Consider the following 10,998-nt stretch of genomic DNA (forward strand, 5'->3'; position numbering starts at 1 on the left):
TTGCCATTTTAGCAATCTGTTGACTCCTTGTGCTCCTATTAAGACGCTATGCTCCTTACAGCTTGATTGTGTGGAAGGAGATTGTATAACAGGGTGCCTACCAAAGGTGTTGGTCATGTTCCTATTTTAAGCCTATTTATCATTATAGAAAAGTGAATGAACATATTTAAGGCACAATTGCTTACAGAAAATCTGCCATATAGATGGTGTAAATGGCTTCACCTAGCTTTGTGCACAAATATCTGTAAATTATAGTATCCTATAACTTATGTGCATATTTGAGCATTCCCCTATACTCTGCTCAAACTTTAACTGCATGCAAAGTTTAAACTGAAAAAGCTGTGAAGGCTGAAATGGTAAGTGAACCCATTATCACACTTCCACAAAATAGTGCAATAAATGCAGTGAAAGAAAACACGAGATTATAGGACAGTTCTAATTGTGTGAAAGAAAACCCTGCATGAACATCCCAAACCTATTCAAAATATGACATGCACGAGTTAATTCAAATATGAAATGGAGGGAAAAGCCTCAGAAAATGCAGCGCATGCCAGCCGCAGGAGCGGCTCAAGGCCTGCCTGAACAAAACCTCCCTTTTCAACACATTTAAAATGACTGTGCAATTCAATTATTCTTGCTACGCTGGATTATTGTAATGTAATTTTATGGGTCTTCTTCAGGCAGTTCAGAATGCAGTGGCCAAGTTGATTTGGGTGGAAAGGAAGTACAACCGTGTGATGTCTTGTCTGATTCAACTTCACTGGTTGCCATTGCTGGCGAGAATTGAATATTTTTTTCCCTCATGACCATTCCTGTACCTAACAGCAGATCCAAGACAAGGACTGAATCTGCTGGTTTTGGTGCTTTTCCGATATGGATCATTGCCTTTCTTCTCTGCCACCATTCTTTTCCCTGTGCCCCTGAGCATCTTTCAGAAGGGCTGACCCTTAGTGGCAGTATTGTAAGACTACTGCTAGGGGGTTAGCGGGCATTGTTTTGTGCCCAGAGCTAGAAAGGAGCCACTAAATCAGCATAGATATCAGGAGTCAGAGTGGATGGGTGCTAGCATGGGAGGGGGTTCTCAGTTTGACAGGGAGATCAGATCTGAAGTAGAGAATGACACGGTGACAAAATTCATCACCGTTCCCGTCCCCGCGGATAACGGCGGGAAACCATCTTCATGTCATTCTTTAAGGAGAAAGGGAAGAATCAGAATATGAATGGCCACAACCACTGACCCTCAAGCTTTGCTTTGAAGAATGCTGGTGTAGAAGGACTGAGGTTGAAATAGACACTAGAAAATGACATGGGATTATTTCCCGCGGTTATCCGCGGGGACGGGGACGGTGATAAATTTTGTCACTGTGTCATTCTCTAATCTGAAGAGTGCTGAATTGGGGGGTAGGATAAGAGCAGAGAGGCATGATGGGGGGAATTAGAGGTGGTTGTTGGGGGGTGGAGGACCTGATAAATCCCCTTATGCAGACCAGGCTGATATTAAGCTGGGACCCATATAATAAATGTCTTATGCAAGTGCTAGCAGGATATTGACCAAGAACCTGCATAAGTGCCGGTGGCTGGCATATGACCAGTCATACTCTAACATGCCCTGGTCATGGCCTGGCATTAGTCAGCCCTTAAAGAAACACTGACCGCTGCCACTAAATATTGACTAGTTAATGCTTTATGAATGAGCACTAGCGCTTTAAATTGAATGCGCCAGAAAATAAGAAGCCTGCAAGAATAGGATTGATGTATTCAAATATCAAAACCACACTCAGCAAACATGCAATGGCATTAATTCACTAATGTAGTGTAGCTGGTTTTAAGAAAGGTTTGGACAAGTTCCTGGAGGAAAAGTCCATAGACTGTTATTGAGAAAGACATGGGGGAAGCCACTGCTTGCCCTGGATCGGTAGCATGGAATATTGCTACTCTTTGGGTTTTGGCCAGGTACTAGTGACCTGGATTGGCCACCGTGAGAATGGGCTACTGGGTTTGATGGACCTTTGGTCTAACCCAGTAAGGCTATTCTTATGTTCTCTTGAAGATTATAATAGTCTTAAATTTAAATAAAGTGCATTAAAGTAATCAAAGAGGACCACTTTACAAAAGTTTTCATCACTTCGGAGACCTTTCAACGGGTAGAGCCAGTGGCGTAGTAAAGGGGGAGCAGGGCACCCCGCCTGCTCCTTCCCACTCCTCCCCTACCACATGCACACCTTCACTTCCCCCCCACCATACTTCTCACAAGAAGCAGCTCCAACCTACTGCTCGCACTGGCCTCGGCACTCCCCTCCGATGTTACTTCCGGGTTACGTGACTAGGAAGTTACGTCAGAGGGAGAGCTGACGCCGGTGCGGGCAGCAAGTTGGAGATGCTGCTCATGCCTGGATAGCTAAACAGGCATGGAGGAAGGGAAGGGGTGCATATGCAGCAGTGGGGCGCAGAAGAGAGCAGGGGGAGGGGTGCCTACCATCCTCGCTACGCCAGTAGATAAAGTCATACACAGTTGTATTGTCCTTCCTGAATAAATGTATTTATTTATTGGGATTTGTAGCTAGCATTGTAATTATATCCCAGTCATAGTTCTCTACGTACAACATTTCCATAACATCCACTGTCTGAGTCAACCTTTTCCAATACAGGACTTCATTTTCAATTGTCTGGATATTAATTTACGTAGCATTTCTGATATTTCCCTTTCTGTTCATTTCTCTTGTGTTTACTGTCATTGTGAGAGTGGTGTGATGTTGGCAGAATGATTTTCTGACATAGCTGTTGTATTATCTCTCCCCCCTTCCCCCTGTGTCACTTAAGAATGTGGTGGCCACTTGAGAGCAGAAGTGAGGACTAAGGATCTGTACTCCCATGCTCAGTTTGGAGATAATAACTACCCCGGAGCCTCTGATTGTGAGTGGGTCATTGTGGCAGAAGAGGGCTACGGTGTGGAGCTCATCTTCCAGACCTTTGAGATCGAAGAAGAAGCAGATTGTGGCTATGACTACATGGAGCTCTTCGATGGCTATGACAGCACGGCTCCACGCCTTGGACGCTATTGTGGCTCAGGGGTATGACTTTCCCTTACTCTGTAACTTTCCGTAACTTAAAATATTGACGCTGGGGTACCACACTTCGAACAAAATTATATTACGGCAGTGACATATCCAGACCCTAAATTTTGGGTGGGTGTACTCCCAAAATTAATAGGCACAATATCCTCATTTTAACTCCCCCATCCCTATTCAAATATTAAATACCTGAGCTGGTGCGGATCCCTACGCTAGCTGAAGACATTTGTAAAGAAAGGCACACTGAACTCTCTCCAGCACACCTTGATCAGCAGCAGTTTTAGAGAGCTGCCCTCAGTGCCTGCGCTTGGTATACGCTCAGTTATGGTACATGCCGCTAGCTGAGGTGCACTGAAAGGAGCTCAGGGCATCTTCATAGATATTTTCAGCTGGTGGGACTTGGGGATCCCTGCCAACTGCAACAAGGGTGGGCTGCTGCTGGGTGGGCCTGAGCCCGTAGTGGATGGGCCTACCCATGGCTATACAACTGCATTAGGGTCAATATTCACCCAGTGCAAAGAGTAGGTTTTTAAACACCAGTTGCGGCAAGTATGCCTATCTAGCTTGTCAACGATGCTGAATATAGATAAAGGCAGTGGCATAGCGAGAGTAGGAGGTGCTCAGGGCAGTGGTGCCCCTACCACCCTCCTCTCTGACCCCCGCTCCTTCCGCACCCCCCAGCCACGCTCGCAGTCCCCTTACCTCTTTAAATCTTTGCCAGTGTGAGCAGCTTCTCCAGCCTCTGATGTCACTTCCTGGCCCCTTGCCCCGGAAGTGATTTCAGAGGGAGTCAGGCTAACACAACCAGCAGGCCAGAGTAGTTGCTTGCGCTGGCAAAGATTTAAAGAGGTACAGGGCGGGGAAGGGAAGGCACGAGTATGGCATGCGGAGTCAGAGAGTTTCTGGCACCCCCAACAAGATGACGCCATATGTACTTATCTTGAGAACGTCAGCAATGATATAATTCACTGCCCATAACGTATCAGTTGGTCACCCTGCTCTAAAGAGCTCCGTTTTAGAAGATACAGCCTCCTTCTTCGGGAGCAATCACACTGTTCAGGGTGGGAAAGACGATCCATTGCCATTCTCAACTTGAGATCCTCTCTTCACGATCATCTTTCCCATCCTGAACAGTGTGATTACTTCCGAAGAAGGAGGCTGTATGTTTTGAAATGGAGCTCTGTACAGCAGGGTGACCAACTGACACGTTATGTGCAGTGAATTATATCATTGCTGACGTTTTCAAGATAAGTACATTTCTTTATTCACTGTGTGGACTATAGTGATATTCAGATGGGGATATCATCAGGAGATTGGACTCTAACTTTTGAATAATTATTATAAGAGAGCACACTTTGAGATTTCATAAGTGTTATTTTTCACGTTATTTTTGGTTTATGAAACACACATGAAAAGGTCCAACGATGTTTCACACTTAATTTCCCACTTGGGTACAATATAAAACTAACAACTCTTGGAGCAGGAAGTTCCTGCAAATGAGTTGTGAATACTGAGGACTTTCACTTTTGCACAATTTATATTTATTTTTGTTATAGAAAATGATAGTGTGGTTGGTCACCAATGAATAATATCTCTTAGTGAGCTCATTCAGAAAGAATAATTTTTTATACTACTTGACTATACCAGACATTGAGGGAACCCCTCTCCCTCTACCTGATACTAACATGGACTGAGGGAACCCCTCTCCCTGTACTTGACGTTGGCAGAGACTGAGGGAGTCCCTTTTTCTGAACCTGACACCAACACAGACTGAGGGAGCTTCTCTCCCTGTACCAGACACTAGCATGGAATGAGGGAGTCCCTCTCCCTCTGCCTGATATTAATTGATGCAGCCCCTCTCCATGAACCTGATACTAGCACAGTCTGAGGGAGTCCCTCTTGCTCTACCTGATAAGAACACGGAGGGAGCTTCTTCACTTCATTATGACACTAAAACAGACTGAGGGGGTGACCAGTTCTGGGTTTGGGGACATTTTGTAGCTCAGCATTTAACTTCTTGCTTTTTTTCCCTCCCCCCATCAGCCACCTGAAGAAGTTTATTCTGCTGGAGATTCAGTGATGATCAAATTTCATTCTGATGACACAATTAACAAGAAAGGATTTCACCTGCGCTACACAAGTACCAAGTTCCAGGACACACTGCACACACGGAAGTGATTTTCCCTTGCCATGCTGGGGACATGCTCCATGTCGTATCGGCACCCTAAAAGCTGGATGAGAACAACACAACCTCCAAGTACAAAAACATAGACAAACTCCAGTCTGAATATACTTAATGTGTGGTGCATAGGCGACCATGCACGCATGCAAGTACATGTATGATTACTCTTTCATGAGTGCATACACATGCTATGTACTGTCTATGAATACAAAGATATGCTGACACACAAACACATATACACACACATGCACAATTAGGTGTTTGCTTTCACACCAGACCAAAATACACATGAGAACAGTTCCACAACTTCAGAAAGCCAAGTGTGCGTACATAGACTGAACCTGCACATCTGCAGAAACACATGAATCTTCCCAACCTCGCCCACACACTTGAAATGACAGACACCAACACAAAGACAGGAAACCTGAAACTAAAGACACACACAGAGAAGCACATAGATCTCAAAGACACACAGAAGACACAGAAGACATGGAGACACGACACACAGAGAGGAGCACACAGGATGCATGGAGATAGGACACACGGAGGGGGAAACAACCCCAAAACCACACACACCATATATGCAGATAAGAAACATGGAAAGAATAACATAGAGAAGAGACACATACACACATATAGAAGTAACACACAGTGAGCAGCACACAGACACACATAAGAAACATAGAGACAGTACATGCAAAGAGAAGCATGCAGCCACACACAGAACTTCATAATGCAGGGACTATACAGATACAGGCCATAGCGCAGGTGAGAAGGGGTTTAACCCCTTCCAGTGCTGAACTGGATCAGGCTCCAAGTTTGTTTTCTACATTTGTAAAGATGAATCTTCTGTCTGAGGCAGAGCTTCCTGACCCGGAGTAAAACGCCTTCCTAACCACGTCCCACCTAAGAAATTCATTGTCTGATTTTAGGGACTTTGGGAAAAAAAATATTTTGCTAAAAATATCAATGTGTAAACTTGACAAACTGTTGCACGGTCAGCATGACTGAACAAAACAATAGTGATGAAGATAAGACACCAGTGCTGTGGTTATTGACACTTGGGAGGGAATTTTTAGATCGTACAGAGGAGCTTGCAAGAACATTTTCCAAAGAGAAACATCCCATAAGATTTCCCTTTGAAAATACAGGGACAGCCATAAATCACATGTGGAAATCTTGGTGTGTTGTCAGCTGGCTCTGCCATCCTCCTGCCCCTTACCCTGCACCTGTGACAATGTAATCCTCAGACCTAGACCGGAGAGAGACCTCAAGTCTATTAGCATGTGATGGTCTACCTCCCATACCTGAACAGGCACATGCAATCTATATCCATATGTTACTACAAGATAGGAATCTATATAAGTTAAAAATGCAAGCCAGATATCCCAAAATGCTATGAGAGCCACCTAATAAAGCAGAGCATCCAAACCACTTATGAGGACCTTTGATGAGGTAAACAAATTATAGAAGTGAAGGAAGTTGATCAGGTGATCATATATTCCAAAGCATAGGTGTAATTCGTGAGAAAGGTGTTTGTGGGGGGGGGGGGGGCGCAGCTCCTTCCTAAAGTCTCCAGATGCTAGTGCTGAAACGCTTCCCTCCCCCCACCACTAATATGACCTGCCTACTCCTTGCCTTCATCCCGCCCATCCAAAATGAAGCAGGGAAGGTACGCCAGGGCCCCAAAGGAAATGCGTAGTGCTACTGTTTCACTAGAGAAAGTATTCAGGGGGCAGCTAATGTCACAGCCATAAACTTGATGCACTATGAATAGTGGCTGCCATAAATATTCAGTATGTTTGAGCTGCATTGCCAAAGACATAAGGCCTGATTCTATTATTTTTTTTTTTTTAACCCTAGCAGCGCCTAACTCCTAGGAGCCGTTCGGCAAGGTTATCAATCAACTACTAGGCATCGTTTATAGAATTGTGCCTAGCGACACCTAACTTGACTTAGGCGCCAGCATACTAGGCGAGGTTTTTCCTGGCCTAAATTACTGACAGAGCCAAAATGGAGATGTAATTCAAGAAGTGGGAATATGCACGGGGTTTTTCTAAAAGCCAAAGGATAGAAACCAAATCTGCCCAAAACAGCGCTGAAATGACTTTTAGATTTTTTTTAAGGAGACAGGTAAAACCTTAGTGAAGGCGTTGGGAGGTAAATTGCACGTAGTAGCAATTCAAATCCTAACCACCTTATTGGGAAGACTAGATGGGCCAAGTTGGTCTTTAATGATCACCATCTATTATGTGCTAAAGTGGTTACTTAACCCTTTCAGGACCATAAGGATCGTAGGCCAATTTTTGTGGTTTTGACGACATTTTTATGGTAAAAAGGGCTTGCAGATGCCAAAAAATTGATTTTTTTTGTGAAATATCATTATTTTTTTTTTTTTTAATCACACTTCTGGCTTATGGACAGTGTGGCAAGTGAATCTTCTCGTCAATCTGGCAACGACGCTAATGAATGAATGTCGGAACCAGTTTGTTTACATAAAGGCAGTATCATATGGAATCCGTACATATCAAATTTAGAACTGTAGACTATCCCAATCAAAATTTATAGCATTTTAAAGTTATGGGACAAATATGTCCCTTGGTCCTGAAAGGGTTAACTATTCAACAGATTTGTTGTACCGATTCTCTCAACAAGGGGAAGAGTATGGCATAGTGGTTAGAGTTACAGCCTCAGTACCCTGAGGTTGTGAGTTCAAACCTACACTGTTCTTTGTGACTCTGGGCAAATCACTTAATCCCCCCATTGCCCCAGGTACATTAGATAGATTGTGAGCCCGTCGGGACAGACAGGGAAAAATGTTTGAGTACCTGAATAAATTCATGTAAACCGTTCTGAGCTCCCCTGGGAGAACAGTATTAAAAATTGAACCACACTCAGTAATGGCAGGTTTCTCAGAAATCACATCTCAGCTTTACTTTCACACAAGCTTCAGACAGCTATGTTGGCAGATTCTTGATCTTCACAATGACGGGGCATCCACACCCTTCAGCCTAAACCTGGGCTAATTTTCCAGTGACTTAACCCTGGGCACTGTTTCAACCATGTGCCTGCATCACCCAAAATGTAATAAATAGCACCCGATTTCTCTTTATGCCTGGTTAATAACTCCCAATAAATAAATATGACAGTGTCACACTCAAGCATTCAAAAATGAGTTAAAAGACAAAACGGAGCCCAGGGCTCTTGGAAGTCACTGCTACTTCCATGGTTGGCATTGTGAGTGGCATCAAAGGAGTGAATAATTGGTACTAACTACAGAGTCTTCATTCGCATCCGAGTGTGACCAAATCACAAAAATGCAGAAACGTCTCCAGTGTGCCCATGTGGTTTGATTTGCTTTATTGCACAAAAGTGCAATTCTGCAAAGGAATGTCCTGTGGTTAGACAATGACTGACTCACGGTGTCTGTTCATGTTTATGCTTCATGTAACCTTTCTGCTCAAGCAGACACATGCTTATCTTTCGCTGAGTGTTTTTTCTTCAATACACAGCTTCAGGAATGGATATTATGAAATATAAAGAACTGATGTAGGCACATAACTGATGCACTCCAGAAGGAAGCTCTTTGGTACAATGGAAATACCGCGGGTGAACGTTGGCAGTAAATTTGAGAAACTGAGATCATGCTCGACATCCCCTGGCTTAGGTGTGAGGTTTATTACTGTCACACTATGTACAAAATTCATGCATTTGGAAAAACTTCCCCTTGAAATAGCAACCAGTGGTGCGACACTGGAATATTAATGCAGTTCTACATTAGGTCCAAAGAAATGAATGGTGCAGCATTGTTGGGGGGGGGGGAGGGAGGTGGACAGCCCAAAAACTTTCAGGATCAATATTCAAAGCGGTTTATCTGGCTAGAAACATCTTCTGACCAGTTCAATTGCCTGTTTGTAGCTAACTGCTAATTAGTACTGCTAGAAATAACTGGTTAGCACCGAACTGAAAACCGCTTATTTGGGGGTGTTTTGGAGGCGGAGGCGGCACATAGGGGTCCTTTTACAAGGTTCATGGACAACCCCGCGAAAGACAAAGGCGCGCGCCGACAACTGAGCGCAAGACGGAGGCGCGTGCCAAAGAAAATTACAGTTTTTAGGGGCTCCGACGGGGTTTTTTATTGGGGAGCCCCCTCAGTTTACTTAATAGAGATCACGCCGGCGTTGTGGGGGGTTAGGGGGGTTGTAACCTTCCACATTTTACTGTAAACTTAACTTTTTTCCTAAAAACAGGGAAAAAGTGAAGTTTTCAGTAAAATGTGAGGGGTTACAACCCCCCACAACGCGGCGCAATCTCTTAAGTAAAGTGGGGGGTTTTCCCCCCACGTCCCCCCATCGGAGCCCTAAAAACAGTAATTTTCTGCAGCGCGCACCTCCATGCTGCGCTCAATTGTCTGCGCGCGCCTTTGTCCCGGTGCGCTTTTGACCTGACATCCTTTTACAAAGGCACGCTAAATGCCAAGGCGCCCATAGAATATAATGGGCGCCTTAGCATTTAGTGCGCGCTAAATCGGTTATCACACCTTAGTAAAAGGACCCCATAGCGAGTTAAGTGCCAATATTCCGTGGTAACCACATAAATAGGACCACACAAAGTCGGTCCTATCCCTGTGCGGTTTGCCTTAGCTGGTTACCTGCTGAATATTGCACTTAGGGCTCGTTTTACAAAGCTGTGCTGTCGAGCAGCGCCTACTATAGGCCAAGCCGCCCCTAGGAATACAACAGGCGGCTCAGCATTTAGCATGCACTGCTCAACAGTTATTTAGCTATACAAGCCGGTTCTGCAAACCCAGAAACTGAATACTGGTGCCCAGACATAGGCCAGCATTGTACTTTTGGATTTAATGCTGGCGGCTGTCAGGTGATCACTGCCGTCGTGAAATTAATACTTCTAGAACACACACTTAGAATTCAAAAATATGCTCAGACATGAAGGCAACAACATGGAGCCGCAGCCCCAAGAGAAAACTGCTTCGCCACCCAATCATTGCATATTGCAAATTCCAGTGGAAAACAAAATTATTTGCTGCAAACTAACATAGAAAAAGTTCTTATACTTTGAACAGTCAGAAGCAAACACTTAGCTTGATCAAAGGTTCCGACAGGTCTCCTCACTCATCAAAGTCTCCTCACTGATCAAAGGTCTCCTCACTCATCTCCCCCTATGCTCCCCACCACGAACTCCATTCATCAAGTACGTTCCTTTTATTTGTACCGTTCTCCTCCATCGTCAACTCCAGACTCCGTCCCATCTTTCTTGCTGCGCTGTATTTTTTTTTTTTTTTTTTTAATGTACAGTATATTCTGTATATCCTACAATTCTGTGCGGATTACAAATTATTCAGGTACTCAAGCAATTTTCCCTGTCTCTTCTGGTGGGCTCACACTCTATCTAATGTGCCCGGGGCACTGGAGGATTAAGTGATTTTCCCAGGGTCACAAGGAACCCACAACCTCAGGGCGCCTGGAAAAGGCTGCCAGAGTCAATACATCATGCTCTCTCGAGCGGTATTCAAATACAAGCTAAAAGCCCACTTCTTTGAAGCTGCTTTCAACTCTTAACTCCCACTCACTGTCAAGATACCTAGATCCATTGTATCATTCCTTCGGCCAGAAACTCCCCAACCCTGAGATGATCCTGTCTGTCCATAGATTGTAAGCTCTTCAGAGCAGGGACCATCAATTGAATAGTAAATGTATAGTGCTATGTACACCTTTCAGCACTAGA

The 10,998-nt window shown here is 44.4% G+C and overlaps 1 protein-coding gene across 1 annotated transcript in view; it reads left to right on the plus strand.

Annotated features, from left to right (window-relative positions):
• The window catches only part of BMP1 (bone morphogenetic protein 1), a 207,406-nt gene extending 201,251 nt beyond the window's left edge, over positions 1 to 6,155 (plus strand). The window contains exons 19-20 of the mRNA XM_033949201.1: positions 2,821 to 3,071; positions 5,115 to 6,155. Of these exons, the coding sequence (XP_033805092.1) occupies positions 2,821 to 3,071; positions 5,115 to 5,249 (386 nt within the window). The 3' untranslated portion in view covers positions 5,250 to 6,155. The remainder of the gene's footprint in view (positions 1 to 2,820; positions 3,072 to 5,114) is intronic.
• Positions 6,156 to 10,998: the final 4,843 nt, after the last annotated feature.

The sequence above is a fragment of the Geotrypetes seraphini genome, chromosome 6 (genome assembly GCF_902459505.1).
Source record: "Geotrypetes seraphini chromosome 6, aGeoSer1.1, whole genome shotgun sequence".
NCBI lineage: Eukaryota > Metazoa > Chordata > Amphibia > Gymnophiona > Dermophiidae > Geotrypetes > Geotrypetes seraphini.